The sequence below is a fragment of the Chinchilla lanigera genome, unplaced genomic scaffold, assembly GCF_000276665.1.
Source record: "Chinchilla lanigera isolate Chin_1 unplaced genomic scaffold, ChiLan1.0 scaffold00074, whole genome shotgun sequence".
NCBI classification, from domain to species: domain Eukaryota; kingdom Metazoa; phylum Chordata; class Mammalia; order Rodentia; family Chinchillidae; genus Chinchilla; species Chinchilla lanigera.
The window spans coordinates 9,814,347-9,840,513 of record NW_004955475.1 but is presented as its reverse complement, the minus strand read 5'-3'; the positions used below and the strand labels follow the sequence as shown (position 1 = coordinate 9,840,513).

Sequence of the window (26,167 nt, the reverse complement as noted above, 5' to 3'; positions counted from 1 at the left end):
TAGAACTTTGGCAACTTTTGAAGATAGACTAAATGCCTTTTGCATAAAGGGATGTGTATGAGTAGGGGGTCATGGTTTGTGTCTAGGTGTCCCCTAAAATCCTCATGTAGCCATTGGTGGCTAAATCCTCATGTTTTCAGAGGTGGCTCAGTCTAGAGTGTGTCATGCTGGGATTAAGAGTGCATGATTAGTAAATCAGTCTACTGATTGGTTTGATATAGTTCTGGCTACGGTTAAGGATGTGAGTGCTGCTGCATCTGGCCTAGGGCAGGTACCCTGTATACAGTATAAAGGACCGAAGAGGCTTGTCCCTCCCTCCCTTGTGGCTTTGCTAACCTCTGGCCATGAAAAGGTCCCTCTCGTTGCTTTTGCTGTCTTCCGCCACCATGAACTGTTGCCTCTCAGCCATGTGCCACCCTACTTTGGAGCCAGCTGATTATGGACTGAAACCTTTACAAACAGCTAAATAAACCTTTCCTCCTTTTAACTTTGGCACTGGGAATTTTGTCTTAGGAACAAGAGAAAAATAATTATGACAATGCCCATCTATGCCTGGCTAGAACTTTAGAGAGGCTGCAGAACCTTAGCCACAGTGTAACCAAAGTATGGCATAGGATGAAATGTACTGGGAAAAACAGTACCCCTTCCCCTAGGAGCTTTGGGCATTTCTCTGTGAGGACAGAATTAATATAATTTTTTCCTAGATTCTTTAATCTGGAATTTAGACCAAGGCTTAGATGGACTTCTTTTCAGAGGCGGCAATAAGAAATTATGTGCCAATTTCTAACCTGTAGATTGGTAACTATCAGCTTCTCTCTTTTTTTCTGCCCCCCCCCAAAGAACTTTCTGGTATGTTGTTAGATATCTATTTACTAATTTGTTGTTAGCAATTCTGGGTCACACCTATGCCATTTTCAATGGCTTGTTCAAAACATCCATTCAGAACATAGTTTTTTTGTGAAGTAAGGGATAAAGTACCCTGTGATGAAAACCTCAAATTTGCCTTGAACGAATCCTGTGGCACTTAAGAATGTATTTATGGTTCCTTCTGGAGAGTGCTTCTGTTGATCGAAGATAGAACATGGAAATCTGATTTTTTAAATAAGCAAGGTAAGTAAGTCTTTGAACATTGGGGAACACTGTTCAAAATACTGATAGATTTTTATAAGGAAACTGACTCTTCCCATATATCCCACCCCAGCTCTACAAAAGTATGCCTTCTAGAGGCTTGGTACCACTGCTAGGTGGGCACCGTCCCTTGCCAGCAGAGCCAGGCCGGAAGTAATTTTCATCTCTGCTTCTTGGGAAATATTTTATTCTATGTTGGCTCTATTTGCTCTGCTGACCCCCGGTGGCCATCTGAGAAAATGGAGGCTTAGATACTTCCGCTAAAATAATGGCTGAGTTGGCTAAATGTTGAGGTCCAAGACATTATGATTAACAGATTAAGAAAACCCATCTTAGAAGTGTGGTAAACATACTTTAAAAAGGGTCAGTCTCATTTTGAGGTACGTGGTTGGAATGGTTCTGTGTTGGGGCACTAGCATGAGGCAGCTGCATCGTGGAAGTATAGAAATAGTGTGAGGACGGTGTAAACATAGACTAGGCTAAAGGAGCAGTAATTTTTTTGAGAGTAGGAAAATTTATTGGAGAAAAGGAATTAGGAATAGGGGAATGGAGAATAGGAATAGCTCCTGAGAGACAGGAAGGGTCCCAAATGAGCTGTTAACGATCCCACCTCTTGAAGTTTTATAGAGCAAAATCATGAGGCGGGTACAATGTGGGTAATTCTAAGGAACAATAGAGGTTAAGAGTAGGAAAATTTATTGGAGAAAAGGAATGGCAAGTAGGAATAGCTCCTGAGAGACAGAGGGGTCCTGAACAGGTTGCCCAAGAAGCAGTTATTTATTGAGGGTGAATGTAAGGAGACGGTAGAAAATATATTGTATTGGTCTTTGAGGTTTTCCCAGCTGATGTAGAGCTGCACCTCCCATAGATGTCTTTCAACTGTTTGAGAAAGAAAGGTAGAATTTCCAGGCACTGCAAGAAGCTGTGAGATGCAGTCTGGAAAAATGGTAGCACCTTCAGGGGTTCTGTTTTACTCCTACGCCCAGGAGCTAGAAGAGGGTAAGTTGCCAAGTATGTAAACCCTGTACCTGGGGGTGAGGGATAATGTTGATAAGGAAAGTCCAAATATGTAAACCTATCAGATTAGGTAGAGATGGCCCACGCTATTGATAGGAACAATACTTTTGATGCCTGAGTATTTAAAAGGCTCCAAGTAGATTTTAACCCCTGAAGTGTAAAGGACAGTAATAGAATGAGATAACTACAGTCCATCTTCAACTCCCAAGTAGCAAAAGCATGAGGAATTCTAACTGACGCCCTTCACCTCAAGACAAACCAAGGAGCTACTTTGGGCTAAGTTAGTCCCATTATCCCTTAAATTCCACTGAAGCAGAAAAATTAGCCTGGCCATCAATTCAACAAAGGAAGTTTGCCTTCTCTGCTTGTGTATTCCCTACCCCAGCAAAGCTGGAAGAAAGGACACTCCCTTCTTGGACCAGAGCTGAAGTTACTTCTGGAAAAAAGGGCAGAAACCACGTACCAGAAATAGCTATGCACATGTGAATGGTGACAAGTAAATGAAAAAAATTTGAAGCTAAGATGATTTCAGACCTTTGTGCTGCATGGTGGAAAGATGAACCTTGCCTCGCACACTACGGTAGCACAAGGGAAGGTCATCCAAAAAGGAAAGTAGTGCTGGGTAGTAGAGGCACTGCAATGGAAATATTAGCAGTCACTCCCCATTTGGCCCAACTTCTCCCTTCCCCCAGCCCTAGGCAACTACTAATCTACTCTGTTCCTAAAGATGCCTCTTCTGGCCGGTTCTTATAAATGAAACCAAGTAATACGTGGCCTTTTGTGTCTGTCTTCTTTCATTTAGTATAACGTTTTCAAGGTTCACCCACATGGTGGCATGTATGGAGACTTCATTCCTTTTATGGATGACTATTTGTTCGTTCTTATGCTGATGGACACATTGGTGACTTCCACCTTTTGACTACTGTGAATACTGCTGCTGTGAACACTGATACATACTTTTTTTGCGAATGCATGTTTTTCAATTCTCTTGGAGTTATATCTACTAGACTTGCTGGGTCATAAGGTAACAGCATTTTTGAGGAACTGCCAGACATTTTCTAAAGTGGCTACACCCTTTGGCCCATCCTATTTTGTAAACTTAAAAGAGAAAAAAAGTTAAGCTTTCTTTCTAGTTTTTGTTTTTTTGTTTTGCCTGGAGCTAGCAGTGTGTGTTTTGGGCTTCTCCGTCTTCCACGTAGCCCAAGGCCATGGTAGTTAGATTTGGCAAAGCTTCCTCAGCCTAGCTAGACAGGTGCCTTCTTGCCCTTGCTGGTGGTTTGAGTGAAAATCCCAGGAGCTATGTTGGCTATAAAATATCAGTTCTTCGTGATGGGGCTGAATGGCTAGCATGATATACAGTGATGAAATTCCTTCTCACGTAACTATAGCTTCTTAGGATTTCCAACATAATGACAACAATGTAGCCTCTTGAACATACAGCTACCCACTTACCCATCTCTTTGAAAGAAATGATGTGTGCAAGAAAATATGTTGCAATTGAAACACTTGTTGGGACTTTGGAGAGAATAATGTACCTGTCCTAGTCTTACCAACCTCTCTATTGCTTCCTCCATAACCCCTTTGTGAAATAAATATTAATATACTTTTCGCATTGTAACCAGTTTGGGTTCTGGTCTCAGTAAACATACTGAGAATGATGTCTTGTACTCTTTTAAGGAAAAAAGTTCTTTATTTCACAACCTGATTTGTAGGAAAGCAGAGATGTTCCTCTGGAAAAGACTATACTCTCCATTTGCCTTGAACCCCTTACTGAGGCTTTCCTTCTCAAGTCTAAAGACTTCCCAGTTTTTTCAGCCAACAAAATAAGCATCATTCAAAACCTTGTCCGTCATCAGTTAAGCAGAGGGTCGTTCTGCAGACCTCTCTGGACAAATGAGAAACAAGGGAAGGGCCCACAAAGTGGTAACTTAGAATTAGTCGACAAGGATAGATCCTTGTGAAGTGTAATGCTGCCTCCCTAGGGCCAGGAACCTTTGAGCCTAAAATCCATGACCGTTCTGCTGTCTGACACTGATAACTTCTCCAAGTAAACAGCATTAGTCGACCTTCCCCACAGAGATTGGATTTGAGGTGTGCCAGAAGAAATTGTACTTACACCCCCCAACACCAAGCAGTTCTAAAACCAGAAGCAGAGAATGCCTTCAGGAGCTTGTCCTGGCTCAACTTCCAATGAATAACTGGGGAAGAGCTTTCCAAGTGAGGTGGCCAAGAAAGTGGCAAAGCTGTTGCGTGACTGCTGGTGGGCCCACTTGGCAGGCACAGTCCAGTCTGTCTTCGACGAGGCAGATGAGGGTGAATGTCTTCAGCACTCTACAAGAGGGAGCTAAGTGGGACAAACACTGCCCTTCCTCCCCACAGTCTCTCTGAACCCCTCCCTCCAGCATATGCAGTCCAAACTCCCGGAGAGGAGGAACTTGGTTTCCAGGAGAAGCTCCCGCCCCATTTCACACCCAACCTGCCTATCCCCAAAGCCTAACCCAGACCCGAAATGACTGCTCTGCCCACTGGAGTATCAATCTAGATCGGCACAGAGCCTGGTTTTTGTGTTTCATGTTGGTCTCCAGGCCAGAAGCTCTGGTCTTGCTCTGCTCCCGGTCTCACAGGGTCCAAAATCATAGGTAGCAGCGGGTAGGGCAGGTGGGCTTGAGATGAGAGTGGGATCAAACCTGGCCTCCCACATCCGGCCTTTGCCACCGGCTGTCTCCCCAACCTCAGGGGTCAGTGAACCCAGGCCTGGGTGTGGCCTCACCCTCCCATCTCACTCCTGGAGTTCTTGCAGTGCCACAAGCCAGTGCTGGTGCTTGGGGCAGCTGGGGAGTAGGGTGATGGGGTGGGGACAGAGACGGCCACACCCAGAGAGAAAGCTGAAGGATCCACCGAAGGAGGGCAAGTAGCAGTGCCAGCGGGAAGTGTGAGGCCAGGCGGGAGAAAAGTCCTTGCTAAGGGTAATATAATCACAGCGGTGGGGAGGGGGGAATTGGAAAGGAAAGGTAATTCTCAGTACTCTCCAGGGGGAGAAAATAGCAAAGAGCCATAGGCACGTCTGGACAGAAGGATTTATTAGAGCGTTACAGTGGGGGCTCCCACGCAGAGGGGTGCAGATCCAGGCGCTCAGCTCTCCTCCTCCCCCTCCGCGACCAAAGCCTTCTGGCTGTCTGCCCCGCCTTGCTCCTGCCTCGTAAACTCCTCGATGACTATGTCCTCAGAGCTTCCAGCAGAGGAGAATGGAGGGTTAGGAGCCCAGTTCATTACCTTTTTCTGACCCCAGAGAAGAGATCCCCTCCCTGCTTCTCAGCTCAGTCCCAAGGCCCTCTCTCCGTAGCGCCCCCACCCCATCAGCCACACTGGCTTCTGTCCTTTTCTTCCCTCCCAATTCTCCCAACACAAAAGTCCCCTAGGAGTGCTACAAGAGAAATAAGAACAGAGGGTGGGACAGAAAGAAGGAATGGGAGAATGAAAGAAGGAAGTAAGGTCAAGAGAGCAGGCAAAAGGGAAAGGAGAAATAGAAAGTACGAGGGAGATGGACTATTCCAACAAGAGCGGGGGTGGAGGGCAGGAGGTGTAGAAAGGGAAAGGAGGGCGCATGAAAAACACTCAGATGTGACAGGAAGCTAAACTATGTGTTTCTACTGCACACGTATTAAAAGCAACACCCTTGGAAGCCTTTACATTTCCATCGCCATAAAATGGAGAGTAGCGACGAGGGTTCCCAGGTCTCTTATTCCCTTACCTACAGGCCTCTGTAGCAGACGTAGGGAGGGAGGGAAAAATGGAGTTTAAGCTGCCAAGGGGCTGTTCAGTTCTCTGGAGAAATATTTGTACTCTTTCCCCTCCCTTTTGAGCCCTTCCCCTCCTGCACAAACTTTCCGTAAAAACCCATACACCCAACCTGCTTATTGACGTTCCATCTCTACCCAAGCTGCTAGCCTTCAAGTCATAAGATCAGAACCTCTCGGCCTCCAGACCTCAAGACAACCATTCCCGTGAGTCCCGCCTGGTCGCTCACCATGAGATGGCTTTGGGTGGATGAGGATCAGAGGCAGCTCAACACCAACATCACTGCAAGGATTCCCAAGGTGGATTTACTGGCATCACTACAAGCCCAGTTATCGAGCCATCCTCCCTTAGATTTTAGTTGTAGGATGCCCTCAGACTCTTCCTAGTCACTGTTTTTTAATTAATTTATTTCTGTGATACTAGAGATCAAACTCAGGACTTTGTGCATTCTAGGCGATTGTTCTACCACTGAGCTGTATCCTAAGCCCCACCCCCACCTTCCGTGGTACTGGAGATTGAACCCAGTACCTACATATGCTGGGCAAGCACTCCACCACTGGTTACATCCTCAGCCCCCCACCCCCTTTGAGACAGGGTCTTGATAAGTTTCCCTGGCTGGCCTCACAGTTGTGGTCTTCCTGCCTCAGCCACCCGGGTAGGTGAGATTGCAGGCATGTACCACCACAGCAAGCTTGATTAGTCACTCTTTTGGTTTCCTTGTCCCTACATCGTCCCCTTTCTGCCCATCCTCTCACCCCATAGTCTCTCACCTGGCTATCAGATCTCCTAGGAGGCTGTGGGTAGAATAACACCCAAAATTAGCAGCTGAATATGGGGAAGGGACAACCTAGTTTCCCAGGGGGATGATGGATCATAAGGCCAACTCAGTTACAGAATGGGTTTCTGGAAAGAAATTGACTTATTCATTGAACTCACATGTTTGGGAACTTAGTCGGGGAGAAGGGGAACAGCTTCATTGGGTCAGTCTGAGTGGGAAAAAACCAAACTACTAAACTCTTGGCTCCCCAGCCCCTGCCCATATAGACTCCGAACCCTCACTTACCCTCCAGACACCATCAGGTTGACTCTGACTTTGTAGGACACCAGGATCCCCAGCAGCTCCTTGTTCATTCCAGGTCGAAGACTAGAAATTGCATTATCTATTTTTGTGTGTTTGGGGCAGGGGAAGTAATTCATTCAGCCCTGTACTTCCTGTGCATTCACATCACTCCATCTTATTCCTTTATTTTCTTCTCTCAGAAGATCTCCTAGGCTGTAATCTCTCCTACTTACTTGGACCACATTTCTCTTCCTAAAATTCAGTTTTACCATATTATTCTCTGTTGAAGATCCTACCTTGTTGAATATAACTATTCTGGTTGACTTTTAAGACCCAAACAATCTGTCCTCATCTACTCTTTCTAGGCTTCTCTGCCCTAACTCCCCTGTTAGCTAGGACACGACATAGACATACCTGTCTTCTTTCCATGGTCTGAAAATATCCTGTGGATTCCCACCTTCTAGCCCGGGCCCTTGCTATGTCCCCAGTCTGAAATGTTCATTTCTTCCTCTGTCGATATCCAGATCTTACACATTCTGAAGATCTAGCTCTTTCTACCTCTTCTAGGAAGGTTTTGCCAATTATGTTGGCTTCTTTTAACTTCTGTTGGACTCATAATCCAAACTACATGTACTAACACTTAACTGTTAGATTTCACTTTTATTATTTGTTCTTCATCTAGCCTATACATTGACTAAAGGCAGAGACTATCGTAAACATTTTTGTATCCCCCACATTGCTTAGCATGGGAATGGCCATTCAAAGATGACTCGGGAGGGAAAAATAAGACACTGCAACTGTATGATTTTAGAAAAGTCTATTGCTCTGGGCTGCTGATACCCTCTCTGTAAAATAATGCTATTTGGGTAAATGGATGCAACTAGAGACCATACTCATAAGTGAAATAAATTGGACCCACATGTGTAAACATCACATTGTCTCCCTGGTGTAAGAACGTGAAAGAGTAAATAAAACCCAAAATGTACAATTGATAATAAGAAAGGGAAAAAAATTGCTCAAAGGAAGGACCAAATGGGATGAGGGAAAGTAGAAAAAGAAAGTACTAAGGCTTTATATATATATATATATGATCGGTGGCTTAACTGTACTGCTGGTGTCTGATGGAATGTTGAGGGGAACAGTTAATGATTAAAAGGTTTTTTTTTAAATATTTTGACCAATTTTGCATGCTTATAGCTGGTAATCTGAGCAACTTATGTGATGACAACAATTTGCAGTATAACAACCATTGTAAATTCCTACAATCCTGTCTAGTGAAACTATGTATTGTCTCTAATGTTCTTTTAAATTATTATTTTCTTATTCCCTTTAATGATTTAATCAATCTTCTATTCTTACATCTGATAATCTGAGCAACTTCACTGAAGATAACAAATGTAATATAACAACAACTGTTAATCCCTATCATTTGGTTTGAAACCTTGGATCATTTTTAATGTCCTTGCATTGTTTTGTTTGTATTTGGCTATTGTTCTTTTTTTTGTACTATTTTCTTTAAAATAAAAAAATAAAATAATGCTATTTGGATGATTTCTAAAGGTATTTCTAGCAGTAACAGTCTATAGCTACTTGGTTGATAAGGTATAGCATGAGGTCATGGAATGTATGCTTTTTGGATGGCTTTTGGTGGGGAACACATTTAACGCTAGGGTCTCTGAAGGCATAAGACAAAATTAAAGACATCACAGAATTCTGTCAGTTCCTTCATCTTGTTGTCCCTTTTATCCACTTTTCCTACAGTTCTTATCCCCTAGTCTTTCACTCTATTTCTATCTTCTCTAGAGAATAGCCGTAGAGATTGAAGTGTTTAGAGCCAGATGACATGTAATAGAATCCTGTCTATCTCTGTTATTTATATAACCTTGGACAAGTTCCTTCTCTGAGCCCCAGGGTCCCTAAATATAAAATGGAATAAGAGCACCTGTCCATCCTACTTTAATGGGATTCTTCTTTTTTTTCTTGGTACCGGGAATCAAACTCAGGATCTTACGCTGGCCAGGCAGGCACTGTGCCACTAAGCTATATCCCCAGCCCATGAATGGGATTTTTTTTTATTTTAAAGAGAGTAAAAAATAATAATAATAAATCAATAAAAACATTAGAAATGATACAGAATTTCAAAAAACAAGATAATATGAATTCAACAATGGTTGTTATATTGTATATTGTTATCTTCAAAGTAGTTGTTCAGATTGCCAGATATAAGCATGCAAATTTGGCCAAAAAAATATTAAGCATTAATTGTTCCTTTCAATAAACCAATAGAAATTAGCAGTAAAATTATCTTAGCAATCTTGTGTATATATAAATATTTTCCCTTCCTTCTTTCTTTCATTTCTCCTTTCCCTCATCCCAGTTGTTCTTTCCTTTTGAGCAGTTTCTTTTGCTTTCACAGTATCTATTCAGATTTTATTTACTCTTTCAGGTTCTTACACTAAGGAGACAATTCAATGTTTACACATGTGGGTGTGATTTATTTCCCTTAAGTGTATGGTCTCAAATAGCATCCATTTACCTATAAAATCCTCCAGTTTATTTTTCTTTATAGCTGAGTAATACTCCATTGTATAAAAATACCACATCTTTTTTATGCATTCCTCAGTTGGTAGGCATTTGGGTTGTTTCCAAGATTTAGCTATGACAAATTGCGCTACTATAAACATGGGTGCACATGTATCACTGTGGTATGATGATTTCAGTTCTTCTAGAAAAATACCCAGAAGAGGAATAGCTGGGTTGAGTGGGACCTTTAATCCCAGTTTTTTTGAGGAATCTCCACACTGATTTCCAAGTGATTGTACCAGTCTACAATCCCACCCACAGTGGACAAGGTTTCCTTTTTCCCCACAGCCCCTCCAGCATTTGTTGTTGGTTGATTTCTTGATGATAGCCATTCTTTCTGGGGTGAGATGGAATCTCAGCATTGTTTTAATTTGCATTTCTCAAATGACTAATGGGATTCTTATGAAGAATGTAGCACATATGTGAGGCCTCTGTGAACTGTGAAATATTATACAACATAAAGATTTTCTCCTCTCCACATTTTCCTTTCTCACTGTCTATGGCCAAAGCCTGCCACTGGTCCCATGGGCATTATTTAGCTTGCTGTTGGCTGTCAGGCCTGGGAGGAGTCTGAACATTGGCTTAGCGACATTTAAAAGGTAAGTAGGCTTCACTGAAGATGAAGCTATATATAGTCTATGGAATGAGTTAGGGGCAGGAAATGGAGGTTGGAAGTTACACTTGACCTTACATTGTGCTAGAAGCCAGATTGGTATCTTCATGCTTGAGTTTGCCATCCAATGCCAGGCCTTGTTTCTGGCAGTTGGCCAGGAGTGGGGTGACTGCAAAGCTCTGGGAGAAGCTGGAGTTAGCAGCTACAGTCTCTCTTTGAAAGGAGAACAGGAGAAGAACTTAGACTAGGCTTGCCAACAAAGTATACCTTCACTTTCAGAAGTGTCTTCTACAATCCCAAGATGCTACTGGATTATCTAAGAGAAGTGAGATGTCTGACTATGAAGAGAAGTAGTATTAGCTCTGGTGGGAAATCCTTACTTCTGCTCTCTCTTAGAGTGTTGATGACCCTGCTATGGGCAAATTAGTTACCCGCCCATCTACTTCTCCTGAGAATCCCTCCCTTTCTGCATTTTAGTGCTCACCTTGGCCTTCCTCATTCTCCCCTCTCTCCCTTTCCCAACCCCCTTCTCTCAGCTCTCTTCCCACCATCCCAACCCTTGACTTTCACCCCATCCCCAGCACCACTCACATGAACTCCTGAATGAACACAGTCTTGGTGTACTTGTCTAGTGAATACAGGACAACATCTGTGATCTGGTCAACTGAACAAGCCAGGAAAAGCACACGACTATAATCAGTGAGTCATCCTTAAGACCCCCCTGCTCACTGTCTGCAGATGCCACCTTATACATGGGGACCCCATACATGATTCAGTAATATGCGCTTACTGACAAAGATATATTTTTTTTTCTTTTTTCTTTTTTTTCCGGTACTGGGAATCAAACTCACAACCTTGCGCTTGCCAGGCAGGTACTGTGCCGCTGAGCTAAATCCCCAGCCCCAAAGATATATATTTTAATAAGCTTGTGTTGGAGAGAAAACTAAGATTAATATAGACAGGTAAGTGGAGCAAAGTTTTAGAAAGAAACCTATCTGTGATTTTGGGGTTCAGGTACCAGGCTATAAAAAAAGAAACTCACCTGAAATCTTGATTTTTTTGATGACCTTGTTGGTGCGGTTGTTGATAGAAATACTGACAGAGATGGGCTCTCCATGGTAGTGAACCTGAAGCAGAAGGAGAAGCCCATCACAAGGTTGGCAGAAGAAAGTTCAGATCAAGACCTAGAATTCTTGTTTCCTTAGCACTGTTGCTGCCCTGGCTCCCATCTTTGCCTACTCAAGGAGGAAATTGGTGACAAAAAGGTATCAGATGGGCTCAGGAAGTATGGTCACTAACCTCCTTCTCCATCCAGGCCTGGAGCTGTAGGGGCTGAGCTGACAAAAGGAAACGGTGGATGGTCTGGGCACAGGGGCCAGGGCCTGACTCCAAGGGTGCAAACTGTACTTTCCGGACAACCAGCCGCACAGAGTCTCTGAGTAGAGACCAGGAAGTTAGCCAGAACATCCCCTTTGGAACCGCGGAACTCCCCATGCTGCTCCCATAACCCAGTCCTTGCTTGAGTATGGGGACAGGAGAAGGCCTCCCTCACTGCCCTCCTGTAGATTCTCAACGTAGGTACATAGACCAAGGGTTAGCAAATATGGTCCACTGGCCAAATCTGGCCTGCTGCCTATTTTATATGGCCTGTGAGCTAAGAGTGGTTATTATATTTGTAAATGGTTGAAATAAATCAAAGAACAATATTCCATAACGTGGATATTATATACAATTCAAATTTCAGGGTCTACAAATAAGATCTTATTGGAACACAGCAACATTTATTTATTTGTGTAGGACCAGTGGCAGCGTGGTTGTGCAGTGGAAGAGTTGAGTAGATGCAAACAAGACTGTGTAACTCTCAAAACCTAAACATATTTCTTTTGGCCCTTACACAGAAGTTTGCTGACCCCTGCCCTGGAGTGAGGAAGAGAGGACTCAGAACTGGGTATCCAAATTACTGGGTATGATGCTATAGAGGTTAGAAGTAGGGCTGTTTTTGTCATAAGAGGGATCTGGTTCCTGGCAGGAGCTAGGGACAGGGCTTTGGGAGAGGACCAAGAATACTTCTTAGAGATTTTCTCCTCCAGGTTTTCAGCACAGAAACTCTTCACTTCAAAGTCAACACCACAAGCCTGTAAAGAGGATGGAGTAAAGAGAACTCATTTCCAATGCTGTTCCCCTGTTCTCCATGGGCCTATAAGAAAATGCCTAGCTTCATCCCTTAGCTGTTCATTTCTCCAGTTTTGCCCATCTGTACCACTGTTCTTTTTTCCTGGCACTACTTGTCTGCCATTCTGCCATAGATTGAATCTGAAATGACTCGCAAAGGTCCAATGTCAAAGGGTTGGTTGCCAGCCTGTGGCACTATTTGGAGATGGTGAAACATTTAAGGGGTTGGTCCTGGTTGGAGGAACTTTGTACTCTGGAAAGGGATATTGATAGGGACTCCAGCCCGCTCCTGTCTCTGTTTTTGCTTCCTGGCTACCATGAGGCAAACAGGCCTCCTCTATCACATGCCCCCGCAATGATGCAAAGCGGCTAGGCCACATGACCATATATGGAAACCTGTGAATCTGTGAGCCAAAATAAATCTTCTCACTTTTTAAGTTGATTGTCTCAGGTATTTTGCTACAGAAGTAGAAAGCAAAAAAAAAAAAAAAAAAAAAGAAGTAGAAAGCAGACTAGCACATCCTCTTTCTCAGAACGCAGACCTCACCTTTCCTGCATCTTTGGGACCCGGCTGCAGTGTTACTGAACAAGGCAGGTTGGCAACCATCTAGAGGACCAAAATGAAGTCAGTGAACAGAAGAAATAGGGACTCCTCTCTTCTGTTCTTCTCTAGCTTTCTCTCTTAATCTTCCCTGGAAACCTTGCCCAGGACTTGAGGTCCGTACCTGCAGGGTAAAGGGGTAGGCATTGTCCCCTAGCTTGTGCAGCAGTCGCTCCTGTAAGACTGTGAGGGGCACCTGGAGGCTGTTGGGCTCAGCTGGAAACACTTGCTGAGTCTGTACATAAAGATCTTTGTAGAATGTCAGACCAATAACATCCAAGTCATCACGCCCATAGCGAAAAGCACATGTCAACATGACGAACACTGCAGCAAAGGAGGAAGAGAGTGGCCTGTCAGGCCAGAGTGGGAAGAGAGATCTTAACTGGGTCAGGAAGACAAAGAGGAAGACAAAGAGATGCATTGTAATACAATCAAGACACTATGATCATTAAGAAAAAGGAAATACATTTGACTAACAGTAAAGGTTTAATGCTCCTTTATGTTAAAAGTTTTACAAAGAACGAAAAAAAGAAATCCGGGGAGAAAATATTTGCAACACATATATGAGACAAAAGTTTAGCATCTAAAATAAATAAGTAGTCCCATTAATCAATAATAAATATTATACTAATAATTCTAATAATATAAATATTTAAATAAATTATTATAATAATTAAATACTACCACTAATTATTACTACTAATATAAAAATATTCAAAGAATGTGAATAAGCTCTTTGCAAAAGGACGAAATGAAATAGCCAGTAACGTGAAAATATGTAATGAGTCCCATTAGCAATCAGATAAATGGACAGTTAAACCACAATGAGATAACATTTCACACTCATCAAATTGTCAAAAATTATGAAGTCTGACAGTGTTGAGGGTTCATGAATATGGGGAGCAGCTGTACTTCTTATGCACTATTGCTCAGAGTACACGGTAACTGAACCGCTTTGGAAAATTTGCACTGTAAAATTGAATCTCCTCATACTTTAAGAATTCTACTACATTTGGGCTGGGGATATAGCTCAGCGGCTTAGCACCCGCTTGGCAAATGCAAGGTCCTGAGTTTGATTCCTGGTACTCCGCCCCAATGCAAAGAATTCTACTACATTAGAGTAGCTCTTGCTCCCTTTTACAAGGAAATACATATTAGAATGTCCATAGCTTCAATGTTTGCCAGAACATAAAATGGGAAATAATCTAAATACTTATCAGCAGGATGGGTAATAAATTAATTTATAGACCAGTAATATAATTGAATATGAAACAGAGGTTAAAATAAACTAGAGCTTGCTGGGCATGGTGGCACATGTCTGTAATCCCAGCACTCAGGAGGCTGAGGCAGGAGGATCGTTGTGAGTTCGAGACCAGCCTGGGCTACAGAGTGAACTCGTGGCCAGCCTGAACTGCACAGCGAGACCCTGTCTCAAAAAGGCAATAAATAAATAAATAAATAAATAAATAAATAAATAAATAAAAATAAACCAGAGCTTCATGTAATGCTGTGGTTTAAATGTGTCCTCTCCAAAATTTAGGTGTTGAAATAGCTATTAAGATAGCTATTGTGATGGTATCAAGATAGTCTTAGTTTAAGAGCTGATAAGTCATGAAGATTTTTTCCCTCTCGAATGGGATTAAGGCCCTTCTGAAAGAAGATTCATGCAACATTTGACCCCTTGCCCTTCCACCTTCCACCATGTGAGAACAGACACAATGCTCCTCCCCTCTGGAAGAGGCTGCAATAAGGCACCATCCTGGAAGCATAGAGAGGCTGTCACCAGACAATTGAATCTGCTGGTTACCTTGATCTTGAACTTCCCAGCCTCCAGAACTGTGAGAAATAAATTTCTGTTCTTTAGAATTTACACAGGCTTAAAGATTTTGTTAAAGCATAAATGGGCTAAGATGTGAATTGACATGGTTAAAGTTTTTTACTATTGAGTAAAAAAAAGCACCATAATTATGTGAACCATATGTTACTATTGATACAGAGTTTAAAACCATGTATGCAGAGCAATATTAAAGTTGATCACAGATACATATGTATGGAGTAGAAATATAGAAACATCATGGGAATAATGCACACCAAATTGGAGTTAGTGGTTACCTGGAGTGGGGAAAGAAGGATGAAGGAAGGAGAAAGGGAGGGAGGTTTAGGAAAGGACAAACAGGAGGCTGGCCTCAGTTTGATTCTGTAATCCTTTTAAAAGCAAGGGGGTGCTACAGATATTCATTATACAGTTCTCTATGCCTTTTTTCATAATTTGAAAAAGAATAAGATTGAGGATCAGAAGCCAAGCATGGTGGTGCATACCTGTAATCTCAGTACTCCAGGAGGCTGAAGAAAGAGGATCACAAGTTCTAGTCCAGCCCGGGCAACTTAGCAACTTAGTGAGGCCCTGCCTCAAAATAAAAAGAGCTAAGGGAGCCAGCTGTAGTGGCTCCTGCTTGTAATCCCAACACTTGGGAGGCTGAGGCAGGAGGATTGCTGTGAATTCAAGGCCAGTCTGTGCTACATAGTGAGTGAGACCTTATCTCACACCCTCTGCCAAAAGATGGAGGTATAGGTCGGTGCAAAAGCTCTATGTTAAATGCCCATTACAGCAAACTAACTAAATAACTAACTAACTTAATTAATTAAAAGATTTAGGGTTAGAATACCTCGGCTTGGATAATACCTTCATAAATCCTTTGAGTTCTCTGAGCTTCAGTTATTTTGCGTGTCAATAGCAACTGTAGTAGAAGCTCTCTATATATTATTTAGATTTCACAACAATTCTCTATTATTATCAGCACTCTGCAGGTGTGTTAAATGAACTCAGAAGCAGTTAAGGATTATGACACACACCTGTCTGACCCCAAAGCTTAGACTCATGGGCACCCAACTTTATTTCAATCAGAGTGCTTGGGAGCAGATGATGTACAGTTATAAGAAATTCCTTCAGTAACTGTACAGTGATTGTAGGTATGGATGATGATGATGATAATGACAATGATGACGATGGTGACAATGACAAGAATCTTGACAGAAATTGAGCAGTTATCAACTTGTGCTTTGCAGCTCATACCTAAGATTAGGGTCAGATAGAAAGCCTCTGAAATGCATTAATTGAATGTGGGATGGGTTAGAGGAATACCCGTCCAAGGCCACAGTGATAGGAAATGAAGCAACAGAAGATGTAGAACAGGGGAAGTTATCTTTATTTTATCAGGATCCCTGACCCAGAGAAAAGAAAATTACCAATAGTTACTCCTGAGTAGAAAACAAATTATTGTAGTGTTTTAAAAGAGATCAACATAATGAATATCGGATTATCTGCTTTTAAAATTAAAAATAAGGAAAATGAATCTATACTAAAAATATAACAAAGATTGAAAGTAATGATACCAGTGTTTTTATAAGGATTGGGATGACAGGCAGCCTGGTATACTGCAGGAGGGAGAGTTAGTTGATACAAACTTTTTGGGCAGCCATTTGGCAATAAATGTAGAAAAGTTTAAAAGTCTATGACGCCTTCTGGGTGTTAATTCAGCTTCTGAGCATTTAGACTGAAGGAATTATGGGATAATACACCCGCCCACACATACAGAAGGATGTGCCTTGATAGCCAGGCTGGGCTCATACTTGTGAGGTTGTTCACAACAGTAAAATTATCAAAAACAAAATGAATGTCCAACAACTGAACATTGTAAATACAGTTGTGGTGAACTGATTGTAAACTGTAAACACGTTATGATACAACCACAAAGTATAGTACTAACCAACTAAAAAAGTCTTTCTTCCTTCCTTCCTTCCTTGCTTTCTTTTAAATTTTCTTTCTTTCTTTCTTTCTTTCTTTCTTTCTTTCTTTCTTTCTTTCTTTCTTGTAGTACTGGGGATTGAATCCCAGATTTTCACACTGGACTATATGCCAATCCTTTAAAAATTTTTTCATTTTGAGACAGTATCTCACTAAATCACTAAGTTGCCCAGGCTGGGCTTGAACTTGTGATCCTTCTGCCTCAGCCTCCCAAAATGCTGGAACTACAGGCATGTGCACCATATCCTGCAGATTTTTATACATTGACATAGGCTTAAAAGGTTATAAAATATTATTTACAGTATAACATTTTAAATAAAAAGCCAGACATATTTGAACAGAAAATGTGATAAATAAGAACTATAATATCATTAGTGATTATTCATGATTGAGGATGATAAGATTATAGTCTCTTTCTCCTTTATTTGTATTTTCCAATTTTAGTGTATGTGCTGCTGAAGTGAGCACTACCTGTATTTTCTAATTTTTCTACAATGAAGACAATTTTCAGAATAATAATAATAATTAATAATAATAATAAATTCACTTGGTTCTCAAATATGGCCAATTAAAGTGGAAGAAAGGAAGAGAAAGGAAAGAAAGAGCAAAGGGATAAAGGCAAGGAAAAGACAGGAAAGATGAGAAGGAGATGGACGAGAGGTGGCTGTCAGGAGGGGGGTGCAGCTCAATGATAAAGCACATGCCTAGCTTGCAGGAGGCGCTAGATTCCACCTTCCACCCCAGCACCAACAAAAATTGGTGGCTGGAAGAGGAAGGGGGAGGAAGGAAATGAAAGAGATGTGGAATGAGACAGAAGGTCAGAAGGGGGGAGGCAGAAGAGGCTCTTGTGGCCCTGGCGGTGAGCGTGTTAGCCAGATGAATTGTTCTTGGCTCACTTTGTCTGCTTGTGTACGGGGGGGGGGGGGGGGGCCTGCAGAAGTCCTCAGCTGCCACCTAAGTGCTCATGCGCTCTTTAGCAGCTTGATCCTTTATTGGTGCTAGGATATAGCTTGGGTTTTACTAATTAATTATTTTTGTGGTACTATGGATTGACAGGGTGTTCACACTATGTTGCCAGCTTTTAAAAACATTTTTAAGGGGCTGGGTATTTAGCTCAGCGGCAAAAGCGCCTGCCTGGCAAGCGCAAAGTCGTGAGTTCGGTTCCCGGTACCAGAGAAAAACCAAAAAAACAAAAAACATTTTTAAAATTTTGAGACAGGGTCTCATTAAATCACTAAAATAGCCAGGCTGGGCTCATACTTGTGGTCCTCCTGCCTCAGCTTTCCAGAGTACTGGGATTACAGGCATCTGCCGCCATGCCCAGCTAGCTGGTTTTTATTTGTTTTTAAAAGCCAACATCTCTTTTAGTGTTACTCATTTCTATTTGTTTTAATATACAACCAATATATATTAACGCTATGAATATCAGAACATAGAACCAAAAAAGAGAAATCAAAGCTTCACCATAATGCATCATATTCTAGAGATAACTGCCATTACTATCAGTTGTGTATATGCCCTGAATTGTTTTGGTTCTATAATTGAACACAAGGTCACCTTAGGTATTTATTTCTCATTGCCTTTTTGAATTGAGTTTTTGTCCAGGCTGGGCTCAAACCTTCCATCCTCTTGTCTGAGTCTGCCGACGTGGTCAGATCATAGTTGTGCACCCCTATACCTAGTTCACTAAAATTTTCTTTAATTTTTTTTATTAAAGATTCATTTCAACAGATTATTCCAAAGATTTTGTAGAAATGTGAGAAACTGATTTAGATTTCAGAAATATGAATAGCTGATTTAGGTTTCAGAAATATAAAGTACTTGGGAACCTTAAGGAAATTGGTTAATTCATGACTGTATGAACCTCAAATATCCTCTGATATTTCAAACATGCTGTATTGCTTATCTGCTGTGTTCCAGCTGAGAGATCAAGGCTACTTTATTCCTCAATATCTAAAGGTTACATCTGAACTAGTATTCATCAACTTGATCTGAACCTTTTTTAGATCAAATCCAATCTTCAGTCTAGTTGGCTCCCAGTGGGGCTAATCCTTAGTGAAAATTACAAGAAAAAAAGCAATGAAAAAATATTTCAGTGTAATCTTGGTCTATAGTATTGCTGCCAGAGTAGTATTTACTACTGTTGCTTCCTGTGGTTATTTCATTTCTTTATTTGTTTGGTCTTTTTTTTTTTTTTTTAAAGGAAAGGCTAAGCAGTTTCCCTACAGAAAAATAGAGATGGAAAGATATATGCCAGAGGTTGCAAAATGGCAACCTGAGGGTCACTTTCAGCCTACAGCAAAAAAGAAGTATTTTAATCTATCCAGACCTTTTAAAATCTTTTAATGAGTTACCAACATTTGAAAATCAGGAAATTTGCATGAAAAGATGCATCTCTGGTGTTCTAGATCATTCCATAGACAGTCTAAACTCATAGTTAGATCAATAGCCAAACAAGACACCACCAACAATAATGGAAACAATCAGAAACTTTAGAAATAACATATTTTAACATGTTCCTGATGGCTTGAACCACCAGTAGTATGGGCCTGGATGTCCCCACTGGGCAGCATGTACCACGGGGGGTACAAACAGATCTAATCGCTTTTATTGGTCTTTTTCCTAATACAATTAATAAAAAGCCACCTTTTTATATGCAATAGTCATGCATGTACCACACTGGTGGTCGAAGCCACCCAGCAGTGAGATACGTGAATTACAACCCAGTCATCAACATACTAATTTAAGTCTGCGTGTAAGTTTTGTATAATTTTGGAAAATTATTTTTTATTTATGCTTAGAAATACATTTGTTTTCAGCATTATTTGGAGAAGGAGAACCACGATCTTCTCTGACTTTGGGCATTTAAAGATTTTATTTTGAGCTTCATTTCCAATTCTTTTTTATTTTTTGGTAGTGGGGCCTCCCCCAGGCCCTTGTGCACGCTAGACAAGAGCTCTATCACTGAGCTACAACCCCAGCCTTCCAGTTCTTATTGAGCAACCAAAACATTTGGCCACACAGAATGGAATTCTCAGTTTTCAGCCCCCACCGGACAAGGCATTCACCGTTCCTGCCACTTTCTGGTCTTCTTCTCCACTTCTGTCCTAGTGCACTGTTTCCACACAGCCTGTCTGGCATGTGACATTTTGGCTCAGGACCCCTGAAATATACAGAGTCTAATAAGGTTTTCCACTTACTCTTTCGACCTTTTAAGTAATCAGGGTCAACCAGGATCACACCATCTGTAGAAAGAGGGAGATATGGCACCCTGGTCAGAAAAATTCACACACTAGGAAACAAAGGTTGATTCCTGAAGTGGTTTTCCCCACGCTTCCCTTCAGTTGGCCTCCCCTTTCTGCATGGCTCCTCTAGGCATTCTTTTACTCCCCAGCTCTCATTCTCTCCTCCCCAGGGTCTTGCACTCACTGACCAATGGGTTCCACCGTGTCCACATGGTCTACGAAGTCCCGTTTTCCCAGGTAGATGGAGAGCTGTTGTGGAACAATCTCCCAGGTCAGGCTCACAATGATTTTCCTAACGAATCCCCTGAAACCTCCAACCCAAATCCCCGAAACTTTAAAGGATGTGCCCACCTATCCCCTTCACCCTCTCATTTGCCCAGCTGGGCCAGGTTCTCTTACCTTCCCACTGGAGCTGGTCTTCTTAAACACCCTTTGGGGAGAAAACCAGAGAGAGGCAGAGGAGATTGGGAGAGGAGGAAAAAGGAAGGGAAGTGAGAGAAAAGAAAAGAAAGTGTGGACAAAAGGAAATATTCCCAGGATGAGAAGAGGTTACAAGAGCATGAGGTGGAGAAAAAGTAGAGGTAGTTGTTTAAAGCCACAAGTTTGAAATCCCTCTGCCCCAAAGGTAACTCCCAGCGTTCGGGTGGAATGCAGTTCACAGTTTGAGAGCATTAGAAGGAGCTCTTACTTACTTGGAGATGTTGGCCATGGAGCTGATGGTGAGCCTTTTCTGGAGATGAGTGACAGGAAGAAGAAAGCGCTGTGATTTGTTTCCTCCTCTCCTTACCTGACTGCAGTGTACCATCCAAACTCACCTAGTGTGATGGGCTTTCCCCTCCTTAGATACCGTGCTACCCTCAAGAGTTTCCCATTCTCCCTCTTGCCAAAGGTACTTCTTCAGCTATACTTTTACCTGTTCTGGACAAGGGGAAGCCCTCGTATTTTGCACAAGTTGTGATGAACCATATTATCTATTCTCCAGAAAGTGTGGATTTTGTGGAATGCCTGGAGCACTCTTGAGAGACTGCAGGGAGAATGAACTTGTCTGGACAGAGGCTTTTATCCAGAAAAGTGTGAGGAAAATGTGTTTCTTGGGCTAGAGATGAGGCTGGAAATCACCCGGCATAGAGTAAGTGCCAAGACATGTTTGTTAGGTACATAAATTAGGATGAACAAGTGAATTAAACTTGCCTCCTTATGTTCCTGCAATAGACTGTAACCCTGAGTGCATTTCATGATGACCTTGATCTTCAGCTAAGAAGAAAGAAAAAGGCAAGAAAGAAGAGAGAACGGTAGGAGAGAAGGGGCTTCTGCCCTCATTATCGTGGTGATGATTGCAGAAACCTCTATGGAGGTTGAAAGCCTTTCTTGAAATTATTCATCCCTCTCATGAATGTTTTCAGACCTGCACCTTTGTCTTAATGTCTCCCCAGGTGCTATGGAACCTTGGAGTAAAATGTCTTTCTAGTCCTTTCCTATGAGGTGTACTAGGCCTGGTCTGACGGGGATCTTAGGAGAGCTTCCAGGTCTCTCTGCCTGAATGCCTGCTGCTGTGTCAGGAAAGATGCCTCTCAGCATCCCCCATCATATTAAGGGGGATGCTAAGGGCAAGGGGTGTGTGGCTTAAAGTGGGCTAGAGGGAGGGGGCTTGGAATATTACCTGGAAGAGAGATGAAGTTCACATCAGCCTCCAGCTCTGGTTGCTATGCTTGCCTCCCCAGGCTCTTATACTCACAGCCCTTAGAGTGTTTAGATGGGTGGGAGTCAAAGAAGAATAGAGTTTGGGGGAGGGAGGATGAGACACTGCTATAAACAGCTCAGGTGCCAAGAGTTTGGAAAACAGATTAGTCGCTACAAGATTAGTGGCTACAAGATTAGTAGCTAGAAGATTAATGGGCTGTTGGTGCTAGAATAGGGTGGGAGTAAGGGATTCTGATGATATTAAAGGTGGGAGAGGTTAAGAGGGGGAAACTACCCAGTTTTGGCCTTGTGAATCCTTGAGCTGGAGGGCTGGGATCAACATGGACTTGGAGGCCTTAAAAGTGAAGCATAATGGGAGCTAGAAATAGAAGGGTTCAAAGTATAGGCCTCTGTTTTTGAAAGGAGAAACATATCACACTCCATCCCTGTATGTATTGATCAGCTGTTCCAGGCCACATAAAAACCAAGGGTATAGTATAGAATACCCCTTCTGTAGCCGCCAATCCCCCCTCACACTTGGGGCTTTGGATTCTTGAAGTTGCTAAAAATCAGAAGCAGTGATTTTCCCAGGTGATGTGCATGGCAGGAGTCAGTCTTCTGGAGGTGCAGGAAAGGAGCCAGAAGCTGAGTGTAAAGAACTGTATTTACAACTGTCAGTGAGTCCTTGATTGATCAATATTGCGTGTCTCTATCTGTTTGCATGAGAAACCACTTTGAAGATATCAATGTGTAATACAACAAGCATTGTTAATTTCCTACCACTCTGTTTGTAACTCTGTATTGTCTGTGCTGTTCTTTTGCTATTTTGTGAAAGGTTTTCTGTCTGTTAATGTTTTCCTCCTTTTATTTTTAAAATAAAGAAAGAACTGTATGTACGCATATATGTGAGACTTGAACATCACTTTTTGCTGGAGAAAGTATCAGGCTTCCTGGCCTACGGCAGGATCTCCTGACAGGGCAGTGCAAGCGGAGGGAACAGGCAACTGACTTCTGTATCACCTGCACCTTCCCCCTGCCCCACCTCTTGACTCTCTCCAATCTCTAAAACTAAGTCCATGCTCTAAGCAGCTTCCCTTGCCTTGTGTGACTGCTCATGGAATTAGAGATATTTTTGTCCCTGCAGCTGTCAGGACCCCCATGATGGAAAGGACAAGGAAAACAACAAGGACATTCCTTGACTGTCCTTCCCGTAGAACTCAGGCCTACTTGAGCATGAAGGACTTACAGAGTGAACCTCCAAGTTCCGTAGGATCCAGGACTTTGGCCCCTTTTGCTTCCACTTAGAACTATCTGGGCTGTAGTCCTTATCTACAGTCACAACCCTTGATCCATGCCATGGGTACAGATTCCTCCAAGGATGGCTATGGCTGTGGCTCAGAGGGGTGTACAAGGCCTTCTCTAATCCCTGTGCCTCACTGAGGGCCGTAGACAGCAGCCCCATAATCTCTTTGCACAGTTTACTGAGTCAGCCCCCACATTCCTGACTAATATGCACCCTGTGGCCCTGTCCTTTAGTTGCTACAGCTCTCTTTCTCTTTCTCAGGGATTCCCAGGTAGAGCTAGACACTCAGATACTTCAGGGACCACAGCTGGATAAAAATTAAGGCTGGGAATCTGGGAAAGATTGAAATACTTGCCAAGGCTGGTGACAGTGGGGAGGTGAAAGGTCAGAATGAATCTACTTTTGGGCTAATCTTCGCCAGACCCACAGTCGTGGTGCCTGCCTCCCATCCAGGTACTTACTCTTCTTGCAAATCCGACCCATGGTTCCCCTCAGTAGGAAGAAAGTAGATCTGCTAGGTCTTAGGTCATTATTATAATGGAGCTTAAATCATTATGGCTTTTCCAGGAGTATGTGCATTTCTTTTTTAATGAGTAGATACAGTAAGTCCCTGACTTACAATTGAGTTCCATTCTAGGAGAATTGTTCGTAAGTCGAATTCCTCCATGAGCCTTATACAGTACACCTGTGAAAGTTCATAACTTGAATGTTTGTAAATCGAAGACTTACTGTATTAGTAATACAGAATGAGATTCATTTTGGAATATTGGTACATGTGTATAACATTTTGATTACTTTCCTCCCCATTACCCTCTCTCCTTTCCTCCCCCCTCCCCTTTCCCATCTCCAAAAGTCTATCTACTTTATAGTTTCCTGTCCAGTGTGTTCATTTTGACTGAGGTATAATTTACAAACAGCAACATGCACAAATTTTTTTTTTTTTTTTTTTTTTTGTTTTTTTTTTTTGGTTTTTCTCCGGTACCGGGAACCGAACTCACGACCTTGCGCTTGCCAGGCAGGCAACATGCACAAATTTTAAGGGCATCTCAATGAATGTTTACGAACTGTAGCAGGCCTCTGAAGGTATCAGGTCCTAATTCCTGCAATCTACAAATGTTACTTTACATGATAGAGGTTGATTTGAGGATGTGATTAAATTAAGGATCTTAAATGGGGAGATTATGCTGTATTAACCAGGTGAGCTCTAAATAGGTCTAATCACCAGTCTTATGAGAGAGGCAGAGGGAGATTTAACTATGGAGACAGAAGGCAATTATAGGCCAGAAGCAAGATATTATGCTGCTGGGCTTGAAGGTAGAGGAAGGGGATATTGCCAAGAAATGCAGCTCTAGAAGCAGAAGAAGCAAGAAATGGATTCTCTCCCATAGTCTCATGGTCACAAGGTGACTGTTGCAGTTTAAGCGTAGGTCTACTGACATCTGGATTTTGGCCCATTGATACTTTCAGACTTCTGATCTTCAGAACTACAAAAATGTTGTTATGGTAGATACACTGTGTCAACTTGAGTCTAGAAGCTTAACTAAGTAACTCAGCAGTTCTACATCCTCCAGTGAAAAGGACATGACCTCACCACTCTGGGCTATTGTTCATTGTGTCAACTTGAGAAGTTTCGAAGTTTAACTATGTGACTCAGCAGGGGGCCAGGGCTCTTACTTTGTATTCATCCTGAGCCTATGCAAGAGGAGGGCCTAGAGATGGTGTGGGCGTGGGCTGATAGCCAGCATATGCTGATAGCTGGAATACAATATAAGGAGGGAAAAGAGCCTTGCTCCCCTCTCCCTTTTGCTCTTGCTGCTTTTGCTGTTTTCCACCGCCATGAACTGTTGTCCTCTTTCATGTGCCACCCTGCCTTGGAGCCAGCCAAGTATGGACTGAAACCTCCACAAACTGTGAGCTAAATAAACCTTTCCTTCCTTAATTCTGGGCATCAAGTATTTTGTCTCAACAATGAGATAAAAGGAACTAAGAGAAGTGAACTAAGTGAACAATGAGATAAAAGGATTGTATTGTTTTAAGCCAACGAGTTTGTGGTAATTTGTTACAGCACCCATAGGAAACTAATACACTTGTGTATACACACAGGTAACCACTAACAAGATCAAAATATAGAACATTTCCATTACCTCAAAACTCCCCTGTACCCCCTTGACCAGGAATTCTTGCATTTTACAAGAATGCTAGGATAAGAAGGCAAAGAAATGCTTCTTTGATTATGGAGTTTATGGTCTCTAACATAGATTGATGGGAGAGTTATTTTCAGATCCTTACTCATCCTCTCTCTGCACACCCCAGTGATACTCCCTATCAAACCTGTCGGTTAGGAAATGATGGTCTCTGTATGAGGAAAGTATGGGGTATTTGGTAAGGGTTGTAGCTGGTAGAATTTTTTACCAACTCAATAGCCATCTCCCCCATCCTCTTTGTGGGCAGAATCTCCATTTTTATTTCTTATTTTAAAGAGAAAAAAATAAAACAAAATTTTAAAACAAGATAATAGGAGGGTAACAATGGTTAATACATTGCATATTGTTATCTTTAAATTAGTTACTCAGAGTACAAGATATAGGTAGTTTGGGCAGGGGATATAGCTCAGTGACACAAGCGCCTGCCTGGCAAATGCAAGGTCCTGAGTTTGATTCCTGGTGCAAAAAAAAAAAAAAATGGTAGAAAATGTAGCTCTTCTTTGGGGCTGGGGATATAGCTCAGTGGCACAGCAGGTTGTGAGTTCAATTTCTGGTACCAAAAAAAAAAAAAAAAAGATATAGGCAGTTAATTGTTTAAAAAATATTCGCACAAATCTTTCTTTTCAATGAACTAAAAGAAATTAGTACTATAACTGTCTTAACTATCTTTTACATATACATTATTTTTTCCTTTTTGCTTTTCCCTTCCTTCTTTTCTCCATTCCCCCATCCCAATTTCCTTTCCTTTGGAAGTTTCTTCCCATTTTACAATATCTGTTGTACTTTTTTTTTTTTTTTTTGGTCTTTTTGAGACAGGGTCTCGCTATGCAGTTCAGGCTGACCTTGAGCTCACTTTGTAGCCCAGGCTGGCCTCAGACTCGCAATGATCCTCCTGCCTCAGCCTCCCAAGTGCTGGGATTACAGGCATGTCCCACCATGCCTGGCTTGTTGTACATTT

General features: G+C 42.1%; 1 protein-coding gene and 1 long non-coding RNA gene across 3 annotated transcripts; one reads left to right on the top strand and one right to left on the bottom strand.

Annotated features, from left to right (window-relative positions):
• The first annotated feature begins 461 nt into the window (after positions 1–461).
• On the top strand, positions 462–2,921 carry LOC106146358. 2 transcript variants are annotated; one of them, XR_001230764.1, is made up of 2 exons: positions 462–1,110; positions 2,531–2,921. It is a non-coding gene; the product is annotated as an uncharacterized LOC106146358 (long non-coding RNA). The 2 variants fall into 2 exon arrangements; XR_001230763.1 differs by having other exon boundaries at positions 462–2,127.
• Positions 2,922–4,987: 2,066 nt separating this feature from the next.
• Positions 4,988–20,731, bottom strand: Arr3 (arrestin 3, retinal (X-arrestin)). Its single transcript, XM_005401617.2, has 16 exons — positions 20,715–20,731; positions 20,422–20,452; positions 20,211–20,271; positions 19,978–20,022; positions 13,097–13,296; positions 12,919–12,978; positions 12,267–12,334; positions 11,499–11,634; positions 11,242–11,326; positions 10,791–10,863; positions 10,278–10,412; positions 7,007–7,087; positions 6,714–6,737; positions 6,173–6,225; positions 5,897–5,906; positions 4,988–5,374 (listed from the first exon to the last, which is right to left on the bottom strand). Exons 1-16 carry the CDS (start codon positions 20,729–20,731, stop codon positions 5,278–5,280), a joined length of 1,176 nt encoding a protein of 391 aa, XP_005401674.2. The 3' UTR covers positions 4,988–5,277.
• Between the last annotated feature and the right edge of the window lie 5,436 nt (positions 20,732–26,167).